This window comes from Scyliorhinus torazame, chromosome 18, assembly GCF_047496885.1.
Source record: "Scyliorhinus torazame isolate Kashiwa2021f chromosome 18, sScyTor2.1, whole genome shotgun sequence".
NCBI classification, from domain to species: domain Eukaryota; kingdom Metazoa; phylum Chordata; class Chondrichthyes; order Carcharhiniformes; family Scyliorhinidae; genus Scyliorhinus; species Scyliorhinus torazame.
In genome coordinates, this window is record NC_092724.1 from 29259181 (window position 1) to 29283253 (window position 24073).

At 48.4% G+C, this 24073-nt stretch overlaps 1 protein-coding gene across 5 annotated transcripts in view; it reads left to right on the forward strand.

The window, feature by feature from the left end:
• The window catches only part of LOC140395090 (phospholipid-transporting ATPase IC-like), a 131589-nt gene that overhangs the window by 10116 nt on the left and 97400 nt on the right, over positions 1-24073 (forward strand). For 4 of the 5 annotated variants that reach the window (XM_072482476.1, XM_072482479.1, XM_072482480.1 and 1 more), the window contains exons 3-6: positions 11045-11086; positions 11215-11283; positions 17807-17898; positions 23079-23192. In XM_072482476.1, the coding sequence (XP_072338577.1) occupies positions 11226-11283; positions 17807-17898; positions 23079-23192 (264 nt within the window). In that variant the 5' untranslated portion in view covers positions 11045-11086; positions 11215-11225. The remainder of the gene's footprint in view (positions 1-11044; positions 11087-11214; positions 11284-17806; positions 17899-23078; positions 23193-24073) is intronic. The other variant, XM_072482477.1, reaches the window with a different exon arrangement.

Sequence of the window (24073 nt, forward strand, 5' to 3'; positions counted from 1 at the left end):
GATATGCAGATTTTCCAAAAAGTGATCTGCCCTCAATGGGCGGGCTTTACATCATGACATCTCGCGTGATCTCGCGAGGCATGGTGAGTCAGGTAGATCCCGGGTGCCGGGTCTCCCGGCATTTACCAGCCACGTTGCGTCGCAGCGTGCTGGTTTTTGGGCGCAGCTTTGCTGGCAGATTGCACCCTTAGAATTATTTTTATCAGTGGGAAGCTGATCCCACTGGCCAGCCCGGCTCCTCAGAGATCAGGGTGCCATTTTGAAAAGGTGCCCCGATCTCCGAGCGAACTTGAGGGTCTGCCACACTCCCCACCCAGGGGGAATGTCACCCCCCCCCAAGCCTGTGGGAGGCCTCTGTTGGCATCTGCTGGCTGCGTCGTGCTCCCGTTCGAGCACGGCACGGTCTATAGATCATGCCAAAGTATTTTGCTACTTGGTTCTCAAGTAGCAAAAGATGCCAAATTTGTGGACATGAAGATGGAGAAGAGCTAGAATATCTTCCAATAACCTAGTATTTTGTTCTAGTAAGAGATTATAAGTGAAGAGTGATGTCTGGACCTCTTCAGTTATAACTTTTACTTCCACTATTTCAAGATTTGAAAATAATGTTTGTTGATCTGATAGGACGTCCAATAGAAACACTTTTCGGTCTGCTCTATGAATGGAGATATATTTGTCTTGTGTTTCTCAGAGTACTTATCTGAACAGAGATTGTAAACACCTTTGAGATTTATAATACCAAAGAGCAAGCAATTTCTCTTTGCTTCTGAGGACTGTTTTGAGAAAAACACTGTACAGAGTAGTCTCGTGGGATTAGGAGAATTAGGTACATTAGGATCCCATTCTCAAAAAACCCCAGAATTGACTGAATATATGGCATGATTACTGATTTACCCATTGTGCAAATAATTAAATGAGGCATCAGTCATGAAAAGGTCTTCACTGAGATGGATGCTGTACACAATTGTATTAATTAACCTACCAGTTTAAAACCAAGATAAACTGAGATTAGCAATTTTAATTATGAGAATAATTGCAATTGTTTTCTTTTTTGCATTGTTTTGACAATTTTCTTAAAATATTTGCTAAAACTGCTCCATCGTTTGGCAAGTTTCTCCTGCAATGAGCTTAGCCAAGCAGACCAAAAAGATCCCAGTTTTGCTCCTTAATTTATGTTGTTAGCGGATCTCACCAGGTTAAAGCGAATTAACTTCAGCACTCTTGAGTTAGTGAGTATTTTCACTCCCTGTTTTACATAGCAAACCTAGAATAGTTTGCCAAGACTTGCTGCATAAGCTCACATCTGACTGACTATTGGCCAGAGCAGAGGAATGATTGGCATCTATGCATATCTACATCAGCAACCCACCTTTAGGGAAACCATTATGGAGAATGTTGTCAGAAAAGAGAAATAAAAGCGACGGGCGGGCTTCTCTAATCCTGAGACTAAGTTTGACACTGTCGGAAACGCTATCGCGTTTCTCGATGGCGTCAACACGGCCTCAGGATAAGCAATAGGGCCAGCACGGCACTGGAGCAGCCCACACCGCTCCAGCTGCTGATCCCGGCATCAACTGGGCGCCACGGGGTCTGCGCATGCGCAGTGGCACTGGCGACAACGCGCGCATGTGCAGTGGCTCCCTTCTCCGCGCCGGCCCCAACGCAACATGGCATAGGGCTAAAGCGGCCGGCGCGGAAGAAAGGAGGCCCCCAGCCCGAGAGGCTGGCCTGTCGATCAATGGGCCCCGATCGCGGGCCAGGCCACAACGGAGGCCCCCCCTGGGTTGATGCCCCCTCTCCCCCTCCACAGGCTCCCCCGGACCCTTCCACGCCGAGGTCCCGCCGGCTGAGAGCAGATTAGAACAGCGACGGCGGGACTCCGGCACCTGGCTGAGAGAATACCACCCACTATTTTTGATACCTGTGCATTTATTCATTCTATTCATTCATTAGAATGAATGAGCCAGCTCTTTGAAAGGCTCAGTAAATAAATATGTTGTCCAATGTGCTTGGCACAGATTGTTAAATGACCAATTTCTGTGCGGAGTAATCTAGTGACCTTTGGAATGTGACAATTGAGCTCATTGCACCTAGGCCAAGGAAGGTAGGAAAATACATGAGGTGTCCGGCCCTGATCATTTTCCATTGGCACCCGCAGGTACCTAGAATCTGTGTAGACGGGATCTGTCTGGGCTGTGACACAACCTTCCACAGTGCATGTAAATGCGTGCAGAAGCTAAATGAAGATTGGATCATGCACGGTTGTGACATCACGCCCACAGTTTAGGCCAACATGCCAAGAAAAGTGGGGATTAGGCTTGCTGGCGTTGTCACTGCCGTCGTCCAATTGGGGCCCACTCTTGCCATTTAAAAATGCCGTCCCGTCTCTCGCTACAGTGGGGTGTCCTGGTGAGTGGAGCTCCCCACTGTACAAAACGGGACTATATGCGGCCTCGGCTGTGCGTTCCCATTCAGGCACCTTATTCAACGCGAGTCGCGTTGAATAGCCACGTGTTTCTCAAAACTGAGTGTGCCGGGAAACATGATGCTCAGTATGCTCGCTATGGGACTTAGTTCCCGTTTGGGAGAATCACGCTCTATGTATATCTGGATCTCGCCCAGTGAAGGTTCGATCCAGATCACAATGTCTCACAAGGTTCCATTAAATCTCGCAAGGTGTTTCGAGCGCGCAAATCTCACAAGAGGCCTCTAGCAAGATTCAATGGCCTCTTTGCGTCACCAAGCCTGGCGCGATGAGGCCATTAAATTGCACCCCAGTTGGAACCCGGTCCCAGGAGATTGCTGCCTTCAGTAAACTAAGGGTATCAAGATGGAGAAGGAAAATAATTGAAGCACTGTCTTTGAGTTTTGTTAAATTGATCACGGAGGCTATTTTGGTTTCAACCAAATACAAATTAATTTAATAAATTGAACACTCTTAGCATATGTAATAACTCTCATGAGGCCCATGGGGATTCCCTAATCGAGCTCCCCTTGGGACTCGTGGAATATGAGCCTCCCCGCTAGTGGCCCGCCCAGCTGGGACTCATAACTGTACAGAAGCCGCCCAGGCAGGGATCGGCATCCTGATAGTCTTGATTGGGACTTGTAGTGTGTGTATTCTGCTGTAGCGGCCGTTTCCTTTGACCTTGAATAAACCACCATTTACTCAACTACTCGGCCTTCTGGGTCTTCATAGCACACAACTTTTAAAGAAATGTTCATCAAATGGATGCAATGCTGCTCGTCAATTTCCTGTCTAATTGCATCAAGGAATAAGGTGAAGCAGAGTAAGATTCGAGTGTAAGTACTCCAGGATGTGCAGTTACAATTCAGTCTTAATTTTTAAGACACTCATTCTGTCCTTACTTTAATTTAACACTTTGATTTTTGTTATTATTCATAGTTTTTAAAAATAAATTTAGAGTATCCAATTCATTTTTTCCATTTGAGGGGCAATTTCGCGTGGCCAATCCACTTACCCTGCACATCTTTGGGTTGTGGGGGTGAAACCCACGCATCCACAGGGAGAATGTGCAAACTCCACACGGACGGTGACCCGGGGCCGGGATCGAACTGGGACCTCGGCGCCATGAGGCAGCAGTGCTAACCACTGCACCGCCGTGCTGCCCTATTATTCATAGTTAAGTAGCACAGAAATGGAACTGGTTAGAGAATAGAAATCTCTGCAATGTAGGCTGAGGAGCTGGGAGATGTGAAACTGAGATATGACAGTGTAACCCAAAGCAGGTGAGTGTACAAAATTACACATTTATTGAGTCCTTTATCAGGATGAATGTAGACATAGGAATTTATTAGCTGATCTGCCGTGGTACTGCCTAAGGTTAGTTAGGACACAGCGAATTTCACTCTTGAGTGCAATGGTGATGCGGCATGTATCGGGGGAATCTGCAGTTTCCACAAATATTCATTGCCTCCAACACCGACGAGCAGTGGCAGCCATGTGCGCAATCCTAGAATCCCTACAGTGCAGGAGGAGGCCATTCAGCCCACAGAGACACGAGGAGAATGTACAAACATCTACAAGATGCACTGCAGGAACACACCAAGGTTCCTTCGGTAACACCTTCGAAAGTTACACCCCCTACCATCTTATCCTATGATCACATATCAATTCTAGCTCAATATCCATTTTAAAGCAAATTGTCAGCAGGTGGCATTCCAATTGTCCCCCTTTTGTTGTGACAGTAATTTTAGTTGGTATGGTACATAAATGGAACACTTATTAATGAATACATGTCCTGTCGATTGAAAAACCTACAAGAGATCTTTATTACTCATGTCAGTGGATTTTGCTATGAGATATAGACCATGGACATATGTATGTGTTTAATGTTTGAACAAGGTTACATGCCTGTGTGACATTTCAGTGGAAAACAAATTAAATAAAAATAATGGGTTCTCACATTTAATGATAAAAACAAGCGGCGTAGGAACAACTGCATTGTGTATCTTGAACATACTTTCTAATACATTTGAATAAAGCAATTTGTTCAGCGTCCCGTACCGTGGGTCAAGGGTGCATTGTAGAATCAGCACCTCCATCATTGGCAATCTTGAAAAATAGGCGTGCCTAAGTTGCTGTTAACAAGGAATGGAAGATTTCACTTTCATTAGCTTGGAACAGGATGATCAGCAAACTGATAGAAAGCAGCCTGGTTGACCCTGCCCTTTATTGTTTATGGTTGCTATAGTAACTAATTTATTTTCTGTTCCTCTGCACACAGGGGACACATTTTCATCCTCACCATGTGGTCAATGAACTGGCAGAGTGAATCACTCAGCCATTATGCATCCTGCTTGATTTTCATTCCATTGACGTTGATGGAGTGAAAATGGTAAGGATGATACACATTCCGTGTGGTGAAGGTGGGTATTTACCCTGAAGATAAAATCATGCATAGTCTTCGGGTGAAGTAGGGTTAGATGCATGATTGAGCCAGGATGCATGGATGAAATGTTGTTCACAGTTGAAAATTGGACATTCTGCCCTTAAGATGGAATTAGATATCAGTAAATTTAAGGATAGAAAACGTTCCAAGCATACTTTGCACGGAAAACTGAAGTATGTGGGAGAGCAATGGGATTTGGGAATTCAAATTTACAAGCACATACACTGAATGTCTGAACCTGCGGTTCCTCTCGTACCGAGTAAGATTACTGTTGCAACAACATATCGTTAATTATCGTCAACTAGTTTGACGAGCATAAGTCTCAGGAATTTAGCGGGCACAATTACTTTCTGCTTCAGGAGTAAGCAAAGCAAATAAAGGCTGTTGAAGCGCCCTCATCCACCCAACCCATTAGGCCCGCCTCCTTTACTCTCATCAATCCCCACCCCCCACCCCATGTGAACCGCAACGACCCTTACACCCACAAAGATCAGACTGACACAGCCCTCTTAAGAACTTTGAAACAACTCAAGGCAGCAGACGTCAGGACCACTCACACCAGCCGTGCCCCCCCCCCGGAAAACTCCGACCCCCACCTATACCCCCACCCCTGCTAAATCTCCCCCCATAAGTTTTAATGCACAATATCTTAAGAGTTTGCTCAGGGTAGATCTGCAATAGGTCACCATTTTCAACTATTATCCGGAAGAACATGATTTTCCGGGCTGAGTCACCAGCAAACACTTTCAGTTTCATTGTTGTCATCGAGAACACTTATCACCCATGCAAAACATGCATTTTCTTCTTCAACTATTCCCAAGAGCTCAGCTGGCCAATTGAGCTCAGCTGGCCAATTAAATAATAGTGTGCCACAACAGCAGAGCGAGACTTGCTGCAACATTCCTTCTGCTGCCAGTACACACGTAGAATATGTCAACCAGGGGGAAAACCAAAAGCAGTGGGAGAAGCCTTGCAGCAGCATGGTGAGAGATTCCGCAGCAGCAATGGTGAGAGATTCCGCAGCAGCAATGGTGAGAGATTCCGCAGCAGCATGGTGAGAGATTCCGCAGCAGCAATGGTGAGAGATTCTGCAGCAGCAATGGTGAGAGATTCCGCAGCAGCAATGGGAGAGATTCTGCAGCAGCAATGGTGAGAGATTCTGCAGCAGCAATGGTGAGAGATTCTGCAGCAGCAATGGTGAGAGATTCTGCAGCAGCAATGGGAGAGATTCCGCAGCAGCAATGGCGGGAGATTCCGCAGCAGCAATGGTGAGAGATTCCGCAGCAGAGAACACCTGAAAGATGAAACCAGGTTTATTATTTATTCACTGCTGTTGTGTTCTGCGTTTAGTAATGTATCCCTTGTGAGTGAATTGCAGATGTCCTGTTATTTCTGTTTGTCTTTTTCCAAATTGTCCCCTGAATAACATATACGCTCATCCAATTTGGAAGATAGGAGCGAAAGCCATTTAAAACCGCATACCTGTTTGTGGAAGATGGGTGAGGGAGCACTGGACTACTCGACTTTGAGCTTCTGCAAATCCAGATAAATCTCTCACTGTTGTGGTGCTTTTCATAACTTTCGGTGCGATGTCTACTTGATTTCTACGAAATTACACTGAACACACCTCCAGCCAGTTTTTAGTTTCCAAACTAAAAAAGGGCAGCACGGTAGCACAAGTGAATAGCACTGTGGCTTCACAGCGCCAGTGTCTCAGGTTCGATTCCCCGCTGGGTCACTATCTGTGCGGAGTCTGCACCTTCTCCCCGTGTCTGCGTGGGTTTCCTCCAGGCGCTCCGGTTTCCTCCCACAGTCCAAAGATGTGCAGGTTAGGTGGATTGGCCATGCTAAATTGCCCTTAGTGTCCAAAAGGTTAGGAGGGGTTATTGGGTTATGGGGATAGGGTGGAAGTGAGGGCTTAAGTGGGTTGATGCAGACTCGATGGACCGAATGTCCTCCTTCTGTATGTTCTATGTTCAAACATTTAAGCTTTTGGTCAGCCAGGTGTTTACACTGCAAAGTACCCAGTACCATGATTAATGGGGCAAAATCTTCTAGCTGCCACGCGGGTTTTCCGATGGCGTGGGGTGGATTCAATGGGAAATCCCATTGACAGCGGCGGGACCAGAAGATCCCACCACCAGCCAATGGTGTGTCCCCTCTCACTGCCAAAAAACAAGCCATGGGGAGACCAGAGAATCTCGCCCGGGGTCTCAAAACCAAGCAACTGAAAATCTATTCTCTTCGACAGATACCGTGGACACTTGCTCTCTCTGTGGAGATAAAACCACCTAAGTCCTGAGGACCGGCAGATGAGATGTTAAACCAAATCTCCGATTCGTTCTATTGGGTGGATGTAAATGATCCCATGGCAATACTCAAAAAAGAACAGGATAATGTTCCCAACGTCTTGGCTAAAGGTTATCCCTCAGTCAATGTCATAGAAACAAATTATCTGGCCTCATCTCATTGCTGTTTGTGGAACTCTGCTGCATACAAAGCAGGCAGGAGAATGGGGATGAGAAACATATCAGCCATGATTGAATGGCAGAGCGGACTCAAATGGCCGATTGACCTAATTCTGCTCCTATGTGTCTTATGGCTGCAACATTTGCCTGTAGTACACCAGCAACTACACATCAAGTGGTTCTTAACAACTTTGGGTTACGACAAGAATGTGGAAGGAACTACCCAAATACCAGTCCTTTCTTTATTTCTTCCCTTAGCACCCTGATCTGCACGCCCAAGGCGCCTAACATTGCTTTCAAATGGGTATCCTTCACATATGGAAGTCAACAGTTTCCAAAGAGGCAGAGGCACACAACACATGAAGCATTGCCATCTGAAATTCCCACCAATCACAGGCAAAAAATTGGTTGACTTTCTCCCTAACATTAATTCCCCAAAATATTTTGAAAGAAAACATCTGTTTTACAAGCTACAAATCTTAAATATACAGGAGTCATATCAGTGATTTTTATTGTTCTAAAGGGCTAGGGAATGGGGTCAGAGCAGGCCACAGCGGAATAATCATGGAGTCAAGGGAACAATTTTGTTTCTTCTGGTTTCGTAGAAAAATGTTTTTTTCCAATTTCTAAGACTTAGCTTTCGTAGGTGATTGCTATGGCTGCTAAAAGAAGATCAGTGATCAATTTAACAAACAAGTAATTTAACAGGGGCTGGATTCTGCGCATCCCGACGCCAAAATCACGACTGGCGCGGGGCGGAGAATCCAGTTCCGCGCACGAAATCGGTTCGCCGATTCTCTGGGCCCCGAAAAGCAGCGTACTCGGCCGCGTATCCTCTACCTGCGGCCATTGGAAGGTCCAGCTCCGCGGCCTGAGTCCGCCATGAGGCACGGCGCGACCGCTGGAGGCTGCCTCTGACCCGGAAGTGCGGGGCCCGTATCTGCAGCAAAAACTGCTCGATTCACGACGGGTCCCTTCTAACCCCCTGTAGGGCTGTGAATATGTGGTCCTTTCATGCCAGTTTTTCTGTCATGAAAGGCAACAGTTTTTAAGACGACGTGGGGACATACTCCCAAAAACAGAGAATCCAGCCCCAGATATTTGGCCTCAAATCCACATATTCAAGGGCCTCAAGGTCTAAAGTGACCACTTGGGAGGCCTAAAAAAAAGCCTCACTAATTTGACTGTGATGGTCAGGAAAGATCTGGGTGACCAGGCCAGCAGGGTGGCACAGTGGGTTAGCACTGCGGCCTCATGGCGCTGAGGTCCCAGGTTCGATCCCGGCTCTGGATCACTGTCCGTGTGGAGTTTGCACATTCTCCCCGTGTTTGCGTGGGTTTCGCCCCCACAACCGAAAAATGTGCAGGGTAGGTGGATTGGCCACGCTAAATTGCCCCTTAATTGGGAAAAAATGAATTGGGTACTCTAAATTTTAAAAAAAAGGAAAGATCTGGGTGGCAATATCCCACTGCTAATTTGTAGGCTTTGCACCCATTTTTCACCTGAAAGACTAGAACAATGCATACCAATTTCTACCCCATAACATTTGCAGAGGATACCATTATCGTTACATTTACTCTGCGCCATTAATGCATAGCCTGTTTTGTCCTGTTATTTTTCCTGTTGCTTTACTGATGTGATTTTCTCTGCCTAGTTAACACAATGGCCCTCTGGTTTCTTGGATCAATATCCTTCTTGGAATTCACCTGGCAGAGAGGCTCTCAGGCTTCTTGTAACCAAGATATTTTAGAAACGGTGATCTTGCAAACTGGCAAAATATATTGGAGAAGGTGCTTCCTCATATTTTACCTCAAAAGTGTAAAATTTGGAGAGTTTTGGAATGCAGCAAGGAGTGAAATTAACTGCCTTATTTTAAAGCCTGACATTCGGGTGTGTAATTAGCTGCAGGCGTGTTTGCTGCTTTTCCTGAGACTTATAGGGCCAGAAGGATCCCATGGTGATCCAGGAACAGAGGTGGAGAGGGCCCGTCAATACCCATCTCTGGTCAGCATGCCAGTTTCCTGACCTGTTTCTCCATGCTGGCCATTTGTGCCGGGACGGGTTTGGTGCTGGCAAGGCAATAATCCACCTCCATGAGGCGGTCAGCCAATTGTGCTTATTCGCCCCTGGCTAAGTGTACTGAAAGCAGGCCAACTTGTATTTTGGTTCAAGTTTCCTGCCGTGACGTGGAGCAGTTCAGCTGCCTGGAGGTGAGCCCTCAGTGGCAGACCAGGATCCCAATGCTCCAAGCAGACCCCATCTGCCAGCCTGCATCGTGGGTACAGCCAAAGATGACCCTGTAGAGGAATTTCCCACACCAAGTCAATTTGTTGAGGGGAGAAGATGAGAGAAATCAGATTTTGTATTTTGAATGAATAAGACATAAAGCAATATTTTAAAGACATATCCAACCAATCCAAAGCCCTCCTTTTATTTTAAATTCCTTCTGTCCTGCTTGCTTCTCTATTTCTTGCTTGTATCCATCCCAGGTAAGTTGGCAGTGGTTTGGGATGTTGCTCACTGCAGATCTACGAGTTTAAGGTTTCACCATAAGGGAAAAGGGCGAGGTTGGGAGAAATTTGCATGGTGATTTTTTTTTTTTGGATAAGGAACACCCTATCAGAAACCAATGTGAAATCAGAATCCGTAATGGTTTTTAATGGGAAGAGGATAAATATTTAAAAAGGAGGAACTTAAAAAGTTATGTGGAATGGACTGAGTAGAGAAATCTTTCAGCGACCAAGCGCTGTTAAATTCTATGATTTTCTAAATTATATGCTCTTAAATTCTATGATTTGACTTGAATTACAGCGAGAGGTGTTATACCTTCTCATTTGGTTACAGAAGCCGCCTAACTGCATCTCACTTGAGGTATTTGAATAGCATCATGAATTGTGGGTTGCGTGTTTTACATTGTCTTCCAGAGCTAGGATGCACAACAGCCTTGATCATGTTCCTTAATAGGTCATTTTTAATAATGAGTAAAAAAAAACATTTCTCCTTTTACTGCTGTATGTCTGCATTATGGGCCTGGTCGCTAATGTGTCTGAGTTACAGGGAAAGGATTGAGCATAAAGAAACTAGAAGCCGTCTAAGCTTGGTCTTCGGGCTAGAGGAGATTGCAGAGGGTAGATTCAGGCCTGTATATGTTCTAAGTGATTTTAAGAATAATATTAAGCTCCTTTTTAATGCATTTGCAGAGCTGTCTTGTAAATGCAGCTGAGGTGATTATTAAGCAGCTTACTGGTAAAAGTACATGGGACTGGACTGAAGACTTGGACGAAGGTCAGGTCCTTTAATCGGCTACATATCCTTTACTATTCCCACTTCCATGCAATTACAAGTAAACTAAGATATCTAAAAGCATTTTAAATGACTTGATATTTGTGGTAATGTAAAATAACAGCTTGAACTGCTTCCATTTTTTTTCAAAAATACCTGAGGTTTTGAGCTTCCATGGATCCAGTTCCCAAATGGAAATTCTTGTTGAACTCTCAATTTCTCATGAATCTGCTTCAAACATTGAGGAGAACTATATCGCACCTTGCAGGAGGAAGTGTACTGAGACATCCGAAATGAAACAGTAGACTAGTCAATAATGTTTCTGTGATCAAAACGACGTTCTGCATGTGTTCATTTTTGTCTGTTCTTTTTACTGTGTAGGTGGCTGAGGTGAGCCCGAGATTAACCCTTTCAGGGTAGCAGGTATGAAGAATTTCTTTCTGCAATTTGGTCCTACATCATATATTTTTTAAATTGGTAATTTTTGATTTGCTCCGCCTGTTCACTTTCGAGCTTGAGTTTATTAAGCAGCCAATTTTATTTTTTGACAGCAGTTTCCATAATGAACACTTCTGAATCTTCGAACTCAAATACTTTCGAGACATGTCAACTAACAAAGGGTAAGATATTTGTACATCGATGTTCTATACTCAGCACTGCAGCGGGCATTCATGGTCCTGCCTGCTCCCACCTAGTGCTGGAGTCCAGAGTGCTGGGTTGCAGGTTTACAACCACTGAAACCCATTTAATGCACCTCCTGGTCTCAGTTTGTTGAGGTGGCATAAATTAACAGCTCAGTACATCCCCAACTGTGGAAAACAAAGATGAAGCAGAAAAAGTGCGCATATGACATATGTCAGATGGTCAATAGAATTGAGAAAAAGGCCACATATTATAGGATGTTCAGAGGGGAATTGAAAAAACAAATAAGACAAGCAAAGGGAGAGCGTGAGAAGAGACTGGCAGCTAACATGAAGGGGAATCCAAAAGACTTCTGCAGGTACATAAGTAGTACAAAGGTGGCAAGAGGCAGAGTGGGGCCAAATAGGGACCAAAAAAAGGGATTTACCTATGGAGGCTGGGGGCAAATTGAGGTTTGAATGAATACCAAGGAAGAAGGTGCTACCCAAATCATGGTGGAAGAAGAGGTGGTTCAGGTACTTGAAGGATTTAAAATTGATAAGGAGTTGGTATTAGATAGGTTGGTATTATTGATAAGGCATCAGAGGTGCATCCCAAGGATACTGAAAGAAATGAGAATGGAAATGGCCAAAAACAGCTTGGTGGAATGAGTGGACAAGTGGCAGATGAAATTTATGTAGCGAAGTGTGAAGTGATTCATTTTGATAGAATGTCAAGTGGCAATGCAAAACAAAGGGGAAAATTCTAAAGTGGTGCAGGAGAAGAAGGACTTGGGGTGGAATTTACCCCCATTTATTCAGAAAGTCAGGGTCTGACTGAAACCCTACATGTGGCTCTCCTGCTGCTCAGCAGGGTTTTAGTCCAGATTCTGAATCTCTGAAAAAGAAAAATTAACTTGCATCGGAGCCCCCCCTTCCTCCCCCACACCATGCAAACGTCGGGGCAACCCCCCGCACAGGCATCAGGGCATTCCCCTCCCCTCACGGGCATCGCCACCTCAACCACCACACATGAGGGGAATCCACCCAATGTGACTCCCCAGAGGGCTTGCCCCGGCATTGCCACACCCCCCCAGCATGATCATCACGACCGGCTTTCACTTTTGAAAACCAGTAGTGATTCACGCCAGTGTGATGTCACGCTGGCTGGGCGGGTTATGACGGAGAGGGCGGAAATAGCGGCGTTAGGCCTGCTAGTGATATTAAAATATATTCTAATCTATGCTAATCAGGCTCCTGCCCTTCCTGGGTGTGAACCTGATTACATCACCATATGAGGACTGGGAAGATTGCATATAGAAATCTCAATGTCGCAAATCCCGTTTTTGGCGTCTCGCTTGGTTTAGCGGCCATTACCAGATTGGTGCCTGTGGCTTGCGCGGTCGGTCGCTAAATCGCAGCTAGTGGTTCTGCAAATTTTCCTGCCCTGTCTGTGATGATTCCCGCCGGGGCCAGAGAATTCTGGGGCGTCATTCTCCACTGGCGGGAGTCTCCATTCTGCCGGCACCGGGGGGGTTTCCCGACGGCGTGGGGCTGCCCCACAATGGGAAACCCCATTGACCGGCCGGTGTTACGGAGACTCCCGCCGGCCGGTCGACGCAGAAATGTGGCAGGGCGGGAAGGAGAATTTCGCCCCTGGTCTATATGGCTGGTCAGCTAGTGGAGGTGCTACATCACGGCTTACTTTCTCGCAGGTTTAATGCAATATTTGTTCCCATGGGTGAACAGGAACAATTTAAAATATATTAATAATAACAACAGGTCATAGCCGGGTTAATTAGGCATCTGCACGGTACGTGTTGCCATAGAGCTTTGTAAATTGGTTGACAATATAATAGCTCAGGATGAATGCCTTGGTTTGAACTCTGGCTTGTTTCGTGCAGTCACTTGAACTGTTCTCTGAACTGCTTTCCTGGCTCTTTCCACTGGACGCATTCGCAGATGAATTGTTCTGCAGTTATAGGTCATACCATTCATTTTCTGCATCTTTTGCACTGGTCTGAAAGTGGTCTGAATTACAGCAACATTTTAAAATAAAGCTCTAGTCTGCTTGTTTAATTTTAGTTCTCAACATACAGCCAGAGCGTAGATATCAAGTACTGGAGCTGGCACAGCGTAACACTAATTTACTGGACACTTAATCCAATGAATCTGGTTTGTGTATTCACAGTGGTTTAGAAAGCACGCAAAGCCCTTACCATTTAATACTTTACAGGCAGTTTGTATTTCACCAAAGCATGTTGCACTTCAACAGTGTGAGTTTTAGAGTATCCCAGCTTCAAGTAGAATTATAGATTCATACAGCACAGAAAAGGCCCTTCAGCCCATTGCGTCTGAGCCGGTCAAAAACAGCCACCTAACCAGTAGTACAGTAGTTATACTATTGGCTCGCATTGCTGTCTGCCCAAGTTAATGGAAGAGAATTGTAACTGGCATCTTTGAATTTGTGTATATATATGTTTTTGGAACATACCTCTTCATTCACCTGAGGAAGCAGTGGCGCTCCGATGGCTAGTGATATCGAAACAAACCTGTTGGACTTTAACCTGGTGTTGTAAGACTTCTTACTGTAAATAATGTAGTAAAGGATGAATGGGTTAGCTAGATCTTTGCCAACACTAAAGAATTAACTCTAAATGAAGCATGCTAAGACCTACTTGTGGTGGTAATGTTTTTAAGGCGGCACAGTAGCTAGCACTGCTGCCTCGCAGCTCCAGGGGCCCAGGTTCAATTCCGGTGTCAGGTGACTGCTTGTGTGGAGTTTGCACGTTCTCCCCCTGTCAGCGTGGGTTTCCTTCGGGTGCTCCGGTTTCAGCCCACAGTCCAAAGAAGTGCAGGTTAGGTGGATTGGCCATGCTGAATTGCCCCTTAGTGTCCAAAAGGTTAGGTGAGGTTACTGGGTTGCGGAGGTACGGGCTTAAGTAGGGTGCTCTTTCCAAGGGCCAGTGCAGATTCAATGGGCAAAATGGCCTCCTTCTGCACTGTAAATTCTATGATCTAAAAAAAATGTAGACAGTAAAGGAATTAAGGGTTACTTGTAGCTGAGTCTACAAAAGGATCAGCCATAATCTCATTGAATGGCGGAGCAGGCTCGAGGGGCCAGATGGCCTACTCCTAGGTCTTTTGTTCTTCTGTGACTTAACATGATTCGGTCACACAAGGTTTGATCCTGAGGTCCATTCCGTGCTGTGTCTTAATGCACATCTGTAATCACCAAAAGAGACTATTATAGCCGGCCTGTTAATTTGAAAATGCATCCTCAGAGACCAGCAAGGTGTTGCTAACCATCTTATCAATGATAAATAATAAAAAACAGAAGTGCTGGAGAAACTCATCAGGTCCGACAGCTACTGTGGAGCGAGAAACAGAGTTCATGGGTGGGATTTTCCAGCCCTTCCTGCTGGCGAGATTGCCTGGTCCTGCTGGTCGACCCCTGCCACAAGTTCCCCCTGAGGTGCGACGAGGAACCAATCAACTTTCGATTGACTTTGTCGGGGCATCCCGCTGACAGCCAATAGCAAGAAGGGAGTTTGCTGGTAATTTGCAATCTATGCTTATACCTTAGTTTTAAACTATTTATCAAAGCCTTGAAATTGTAGCCTAGATAGCTTACTCTACATACACTGAGTTCCTTGAGGAAGCCTCTGAATGTACCTGTGCTGTTGTGGATCTGTATAACAGGCGTGGTGTGGATTCCATTTTAATTCTTTGAATCAATTGGATGTCCATGGTGCTGGTCACAGTGACAAAAGTGAAAGTATGGAAGATAAATGTGAATGGTGCCAGAGAGGCTCGGCCATCCACACCCACATGTTCTGGGCTTGCCCCAGACTTGTAGGGTTCTGGACAGCCTATTTTGAGGCAATATGCAAGGTTGTGGGGGTGAGGGTGGAGCAGTGCCTGAGATTGGCAATCTTCGGGGTTTCAGAACAGCCAGAGCTACACATGGGGAAGAGGGCCGACGCCCTAGCTTTCGCTTCCCTAACCGCACGCCGGAGAACCCTGCTTGGTTGGCGATCAGCAGCACGACCCACAGCTGCAGGCTGGCTGGCAGACCTGGCGGAATTTCTCCATCAAATACACCAGCCAGGGTCGGAAGAAGGCTTCCTCAAAGCATGGGGGCAGTTCCTCGGCCTCGTCCAAGACCTGCTCGAAGCCAACACAAGGAGTGAAAAAGCGAGAGAAGGGAGAGAGCAGACAGGGGGACGCATCTCTCAGGGGAGGGGGGGGGGAGGAAGAGAGGAGGATACTAGGGGGAACTAGAGGGAGAAGCGTGGGAGGTGGAGGGGAACGGGGCAGAATGTCGTCATCCCCCGAACCCACAAGGCTGGCAAAGAAAAACACAAAGGGAAGGGGATGGCGGTGGGGGGGGGGGAAATAGGAGCAAGGGGACACGATACCCAGAATGAAAGAGGGGGATATCATGGAGGTGTCAGGGAGATGGGGAGGTTGGGGGCTGGAAGAGGGAAAGGGGGAAGGAGACATCAAGAACGACTGTATGTACGTAAGAACCGCATAAACTGTAAATATTGGACTCAAAGTTTTAATATGTATAATTGAAAATGTTAACAGAAATATTCAAAAAAAAGTGAAGTATTCCTATGGAAATTGCGCTTGCCATAAAAATCAACACAAATTCTCCTCATTCCTTGTTACCAATAGTTACCATATTTTCTGTTTTAGTGGCTATGTTTATTTTGTTCACCTATTTGTGCGTTTCATTTGGTGATACCAAGAATGAAAGAACAGTGTGTATTATTGAGAAGGGGGGGTGAATTGAGAGCTGGTATTGATCAGTGGGCATCAGGAGTGAGCAGGGGGACAGCAATGAGGGGGTCAGGGGTGAGCAGGCTGACAGCAGTGTGGGGGTCAGGGGTGAGCGAGGGGACAGCAGTGTGGGGGTCAGGAGCGAGCGGGGGGACAGCAATGAGGGGGTCAGGGGTGAGCAGGGTGACAGCAGTGTGGGGGTCAGGGGTGAGCGGGGGGGACAGCAGTGTGGGGGTCAGGAGTGAGCGAGTAGACAGCAGTGTGGGGGTCAGGAGCGAGCGGGGGGACAGCAATGAGGGGGTCAGGGGTGAGCAGGGTGACAGCAGTGTGGGGGTCAGGAGCGAGCGGGGGGACAGCAGTGTGGGGGTCAGGAGCGAACGGGGGGACAGCAGTGTTGTGGTCAGGAGCGAGCGGGGGGCAGCACTGTGGGAGTCAGGAGTGAGCAGGGGGACAGCAGTGTGGGGGTCAGGAGCGAGCGGGGGGCAGCAGTGTGGGGGTCAGGAGTGAGCAGGAGGACAGCAGTGTGGGGGTCAGGAGTGAGCGAGGGGACAGCAGTGTGGGGGTCAGAAGCGAGCGGGGGGACAGCAGTGTGGGGGTCAGGGGTGAGCGGGGGGGGACAGCAGTGTGGGGGTCAGGAGCGAGCGGGGCGACAGCAGCGTGTGGGTCAGGGGTGAGCGGGGGGGACAGCAGTGTGGGAGTCCGGAGCGAGCGGGGCGACAGCAGTGTGGGGGTCAGGAGCGAGCGGGGGGACAGCAGCGTGTGGGTCAGGGGTGAGCGGGGGGGACAGCAGTGTGGGAGTCAGATGTGAGAGGGGGGCGACAGCAGCGTGTGGGTCAGGGGTGAGTGGGGGGACAGCAGTGTGGGAGTCAGGAGTGAGCGGGGGGGGGGGGCTGCCGTGTGGGGGTCAGGTGTGAGCGGAGGGCAGCAGTGTGGGGTTCAGGGGTGAGCGGGGGCAGCAGTGTGGGGGTCAGGAGTGAGCAGGGGACAGCAGTGTGGGGGTCAAGAGTGAGCGGGGGGGACAGCAGTGTGGGGGTCAGGGGTGAGTGGGGGTAGCAGTGTGGGGGTCACGGGTGAGCGAGGGGACAGCAGTGTGGGGGTCAGGGCTGACCAGGGGGACAGCAGTGTGGGGGTCAGGAGTGAGCGGGGGGACCGTAGTGTCGGGGTCAGGAGTGAGCGGGGGGACAGCAGTGTGGGGGTCAGGGTGAGCGGGGGGGGACAGCAGTGTGGGGTCAGGGGTGGGCGGGGGGACAGCAGTGTGGGGTCAGGGGTGAGCGGGGATAAGTAAAGTAAAGTAAAGTTGCCATAGCCCCAGGTGACCACAGGATTCTTTCCCTTTTGAGGGGGAGAGCTGAGTGGTGGTGATTTAACCTGAGGGTCACCACACCTCAGGCAAGGGCAAGGTGGAGAAGGCGAGGCCTGTATTAATATCCTCAGTCAGTCTGGGAATTGAACCCTCGCCGTTGGCGTCGCACGCATCACGACGCAGTTGAACAGCCAACTGAGCTAACTGACCCCCTGAAGACCAGTGGGAGTCTGTCATTAGCAGAGTTAAAGCAGTATTTACAAGCATCACATTTACTGGCCAATGGAAAATTTAAATTAAACTGTGTTCCTTCTCAGTGCAGAAAAAGAACATCAAATATAAAGAGAACAGAATGTGGGGAAAGCAGCAGATAGTGGGAGAAATCAGCAGATAAATCACAAACTGAATGCATGTTGATTTTCTATCTTCTAGACCATACCTGGGAAGTCAAAGCGAACAACAGGAGATACCACACTCAAATCAAAGTACCTTCCTTCCTCTGCTTTAAGAAAAGGAAATATGCTGTAAGTCTCTTTATTCACTTTTATGTCCAAACTTATAGGGCGCTATTTCCCCCCCCCGGCGCCGTGTGGGAGAATCGCCGGGGTTGCCGCGCAAATTGCGCCACACCGCCCCGACCCCCGCACGTGATTCTCCCACCCCCTGAGCGGCGATTCTCCGGTCCGGATTGGTCGAGCGGCTGCTACGACACGACAGGTTCCTGCCGGCGCCGTCCACCCCTGGTCGCTGCCGGCGGGAACTCTGCGGATACGCTGGGGGGGCGGCCTGTGTGGAGGGGGGGGGGCTCCTTCACCGGGGTGGCCTCCGATGGGGTCTGGCCCGAGATCGGGGCCCACCGATCGGCGGGCCGGCCTCGCCCCCCACGGGCCTACCTCCTTCCGCGTGCGGCCCCAGGACACTGGCTCCATGTTGGTGAGGGGCCGGCGTGCGTAAGACGTTCCCCACGCATGCGCAAGATGGCGCGGCCGAACTGCGCATGCGCAGGATTGGGCTGCCCCAACTGCGCATGCCCAGGTTGGCGCGGCGCCCATTTGGCACCGCGTAAGGACGCTGGAATGGCGTGAGCCGCTCCAGCGCCCTGCTGGCCCCCTGTGAGGCCAGAATAGGTCGTGTCCGTGCCCTGTTTGTGCCGTTGTGAAACGCGACGGCGTTCACAACGGCACGAACACTTGGCCTCAATATCGGAGAATCGCCCCCTTTAACTCATATCTGGGGTGAAACTCTCCAGTATCGGCGCGATGTCCGCCGACTGGCACCCAAAACGGCGCAAATCAGTCGGGCATCGCACCACCCCAAAGGTGCGGAATGCTCCGCATCTTGGGGGGCCGAGCCCCAACCTTAAGGGGCCAGGCCCGCGCCGGACGAATTTCCGCCCCGCCAGCTGGCGGAAAAGGCCTTTGGTGCCCTGCCAGCTGGCGCGGAAATGACATCTCCGGGCGGCGCATGTGCGGGAGCGTCAGCGGCCGCTGACGGCATTCCCGTGCATGCGCAGTGGGGGGAGACTCTTCCGCCTCCGCCATGGTGGAGACTGTGGCGAAGGCGGAAGGAAAAGAGTGCCCCCACGGCACAGGCCCGCCTGCGGATCGGTGGGCCCCGATCGCGGGCCAAGCCACCGTGGGGGCACCCCCCGGGGCCAGATCGCCCCACGCCCGCCCCAGGACCCCGGAGCCCGCCCGTGCCGCCTTGTCCCGCCGGTAAGGTAGGTGGTTTAATCTACGCCGGCGGGACAGGCGTTTTAGCAGCGGGACTTCGGCCCATCTGGGCCGGAGAATCGCGGGGGGGGGGGGGGGGGGGGGCGCCAACCGCCGCGATTCCCGCCCCCGACGAATATCCGTTGCCGGAGAACTCGACAACCTGCGGGGGCGGAGAATCTCGTCCAAGGTCTTTCATGGCAGCAAATCTTTATTGCTCAACACACATGTTGTGGTAGGGAAGCCTCTCTTGAGTTGCTCCTGGTTAAATTGTGTAAAGTGGGTTTCAGCTGCACGTCCAGCAATCATATGGGGGCAGTTCCAAGGAAACCGCTGGTCTATATTCTCAATGATTAGATTTCCAGGTATTTTGAAATGGAATCTTTCCAGATATTTTAAAATTGAATCTTAACTGTATGTGAGGAAAAATATTTCCATGCAATGAATGGTTCGGGCCTGGAATGCACTACCTGGAAGTGTGATGGGGTTTACAGCTTTCAGTTCATTTCAATGCACTGTTTGTGGATCTCGTAGTCGGATAAACAAAAATAATGGGGCAATTTACCTGGTTCATATTTCCCGCAGGAAATCATCAGCAACCTGCACAAATCCCTCAGGTGACTCTGTTTTAGCAAAATTGCTTGCACAGATTACCTCCGAATTACCTGTAGCTGCAACGTTGATCAATCTGAACTCGTGCAGTGTGTCTGTGTAAAGTGCAGAATCACAACAGTTGTTTTTCATGACCTCACTTACTCACCTGGGCTGCAGTTCCAGAGACACGAATCATTCTCGAGTACAAGCAGTCAGTCTTCATTCTCGAGTACAAGCAGTCAGTCTGAGCTAGAACCTTGGGCAGCACGGTAGCATTGTGGATAGCACAATTGCTTCACAGCTCCAGGGTCCCAGGTTCGATTCCGGCTTGGGTCACTGTCTGTGCGGAGTCTGCACGTCCTCCCCGTGTGTGCGTGGGTTTCCTCCGGGTGCTCCGGTTTCCTCCCACAGTCCAAAGATGTGCGGGTTAGGTGGATTGGCCATGATAAATTGCCCTTAGTGTTCAAAATTGCCCTTAGTGTTGGGTGGGGTTATGGGGATAGGGTGGAGGTGTTGACTTTGGGTAGGGTGCTCTTTCCAAGAGCTGGTGCAGACTCGATGGGCCGAATGGCCTCCTTCTGCACTGTAAATTCTATGATAATTGTCCACAATATTCTAGTAAATTGTATAAACCCTGTGTGTCAGGCACCGTACAAGCCTCAGGTGCCCCAGCTGAGCACAGGGAGGGTAGTTCCGGATATTTTGCTTCCTACTATAAAAGCAAATTACTGCGGATGCTGGAATCTGAAACCAAAGAGAAAAAGTGGAAAAATCTCAGCAGGTCTGGCAGCATCTGTAGGGCGAGAAAAGAGCTAACGTTTCGAGTCCAGATGACCCTTTGTCAAAGCTCTTTTCAAAAAAAAACTGTGACAGATGTAGGGGGAAGCAAAGGGGAGAAAAGTTAAGGAAAGGGGATAAGATAGAGGGGGGGGGGGGGGGGTGGTTTATATATAAATAAAGACGAGAAAGAAAGAAATGGTAAAAGACAGCTAAAATGAAATGGGATGAAAACAAATGGGTCAAAGTGGGGTAGAGCTAATCATCTGAAGTTGTTGAATTCGATGTTGAGACCGGAAGGCTGTAGCGTTCCTAATCGGAAGATGAGATGTTGTTCCTCCAGTTTGCATTGAACTTCACTGGAACATTGCAGCAGACCAAGGACAGACATGTGGGCCTGGGAACAGGATCTAGTGTTAAAATGGCAAGCAACGGGAAGGTCAGTGTCCTGAATGCGCAAAGACCAAAGGTGCTCAGCAAAAAGATCACCCAGTCTACGTTTTGGTCTCTCCGATATAGAGGAGACCACATTGGGAGCAGCGAATGCAATAGACCAGATTGGAAGAGGAGCAAGTGAAACGCTGCTTAACCTGGAATGAGTGCGATGTGAAACTTGGAAGAGGTAAAGGGGCAGGTGTTACACCTTCTGCAATTGCATGGGAAGATACCATGGGTGATGGGCGAGGTGTTGGGTATGGTGGAGGAGTGGACTAGATTATCTCGGAGAGAACAGTCTCTGCGGAATGCTGACAGAGGGAGTGAAGGGAAGATGTGTTTGGTGGTGGCACCATGCTGGAGTTGGCGAAAATGGCGGAGGATTATGCTTTGCATATGGAGGCTGGTGGGGTGAAATGTGACAAAGCTTTGACAGAGGGTCATCTGGACTTGAAACATTAGCTCTTTCCTCTCCCTACAGATGTTGCCAGACCTGCTGAGATTTTTCAGCATTTTCTCTTTTGTTTCGTTTTCTTCTGCTCGCCTTAATCTCAAGGACAACTGCAGCATACTAACTGTCGAACAGTGATTGACTAATTTCAAATAGAGTGGGTATTGATCCTCTGACCTTCCTTGCTTGTGACCTGCAACATGTCACAGAAGATTTGGAGGAGCTGAAACTTAACTAAAACTTAATTCCCGCCACAATGAGCGCCTAAATGTCTGGTTTGCCGGTAAGATTTCAGGACAAGGGATGATAAGTTGCTGGAACCTCCTGTGAATTAAGCTGCTGGGTCAGTGGGAGGGAAACACTGGTGTGATTGTGGAGGAGTTTCCAGCTCGTCCATTTCATGCCATCTCCAGGCTACAAAGAGGTTCCTGACTCAACGGGGACAAACATAAGGAGCTGGGGGGTTTCTAGCTCTCCAGCCAGGGGGACGGGGGGGGTGAGACCCCCCATCATGAGAACTCTTTTCAGGAGGGCGAGACAAATTAAATGCCACTCAGGATCAAGGACCCTGGGGGTAGAGGTCCTGCTCACCGGGAGTTGTGGACTGATCTGAGGCTCGCAGCTCCATTGAATGACAGCGCCAACGGAAGGTCAGCGGCTGCTGCCAGCATACCGCACCCACTCGAGGCCTTGGATCGTCGATGGATCCCAGGCCACGGGTGAGTGAAGTGGTGGGGTGGGTTCATGGGGATTGGCAGTAAGGGCAAGGGGGTGTCTCCCAGAGGGCCCACCCCTTTCTTGAAGCCGGTTTCCTCAATCAGAAACTGAGTGGATTTGAATGAGTGAACCCTCTCAGCTTGTTAGATTGGCGTGATTCCCGTATGGCAAGTTCCTCGTCTGCCACTAGGTTAATACCAGCCGTGACAGGATGAGGGCCTGTTGCCTACTTTTTTTTCAACATCCTTTTATAATTTAGAGTACCCAATTATTTTTTTCCAATTAAGGGGCAATTTAGCATGGCCAATCCAACTATCCTGCACATCTTTCTGGGTTGCAGGGGTGAGATCCACGCAGACGCAGGGAGAATGTGCAAACTCTGCACTGTCAGTGACCCGGGACCAGGATCGAACCCAGGTCCTCGCCGCTGTGAGGCAGCTGTGCTAACTACTACGCCAGTGTGTTGCCATGCCTGACCATTGCACCACCGTGCTGCCCGTTAAGTTGCCTACTTAAGGGTTTGGCAGCAAGAGCAAGGGCGTGGCTCTTAGCCGGAAGCCCCCCCCATGCCGGATCCCTGGATTCTGATCGAGGAAAAAGAGGTAGGGCCCCACCTGCCTGATTAAATGCCCCACCTCTATGCCAAACGAACCATGAGCGAAGGCATTAAATTCTGTCCAGAGAGACCGCGAGAGTTGTCAATTATCATTGACTCCATTTTTAAAGCTTTATTTTCTTATTTGATTTTCTAACATTGTTTGGCAGTGGGTGTTAAATGCCGTTTTCAACAATTCTGAAAGATAGAAAAGAAGCAAAGGTTAAAAAGGCAGATTCCTATAAAGCTATATAATCACAATAGGAGAGTTACTTAGTCTGACTTAAAGAAGGTTCCACAGCATCAAACCAAAAATGGCAGCCAACCTTAAACAAAGGTTAAATCAATCATTGTGTAGATTATGAAAATGCATATTTCTGTTACACCCATTTTGCAATTGTCATTATGTCTGTTTATTTCCAGGGCAATGAAATTAAGACCTCTAAATACAATGTTATTACATTTCTACCTCGCAACCTGTTTGAACAATTCCAGCGAATTGCTAATTTCTATTACTTGCTTATTTGCATTCTCCAGGTAAGAACTGTTTGACTTGTTCCTCTTTATATGTTGTATTTTTGTATAATTTCAAGAAGAAAATGGCGGGAACAGCAAGGCATTTGCAATCCTTGTGCGAAGTCTCTTCACAGTTTAGCACTGCTGCCTCACCAACACCAGGGTCCCAGGTTCAATTCCGGCCACGGGTGACTGTGCAGAGTTTGCACTTTCTCCCCTCAGTTTGCACTGAGTGCTGAATTTGGTGCTTTTTGAGTGCGATAGTGAGAGTTTGGTGACCGAGGGAGTATAAGGCTTCATTTTTATCTAAAGTTTAGTCTTTCTTTTATTTAGTTAATTAACTTAAAAGTTGCTGTTTGGTTTAGAAGAAGGTGAATTTTCAATCAGCTTTAAACAGGCTTCTACTTCTAGGCACTTGCAGCTGGAGCTTGTTAATTAGTTAATTGGATTAGGCCAGTTTTTCAGAGGCTAGATTCACAGTATAAAAGTGATCTCCTACAGTGCAGACTTTGTTTGCACTGAGTGCTGAATTTGGTGCTTTTTGAGTGCGATAGTGAGAGTTTGGTGACCGAGGGAGTGCTGAATTTGGTGCTTTTTGAGTGCGATAGTGAGAGTTTGGTGACCGAGGGAGTGCTGAATTTGGTGCTTTTTGAGTGCGATAGTGAGAGTTTGGTGACCAAGGGAGTGCTGAATTTGGTGCTTTTTGAGTGCGATAGTGAGAGTTTGGTGACTGAGGGAGTGCTGAATTTGGTGCTTTTTGAGTGCGATAGTGAGAGTTTGGTGACTGAGGGAGTTAGGTGAGGAGGGAGTAAGGTGCTCCTTTCATTTTGTTTCCGACATTTCCGCAAAGAGTGCGAAGAGAGCCAGGAGTTTACAGGAAGTGTAGCTGACTGGGAGCAGAG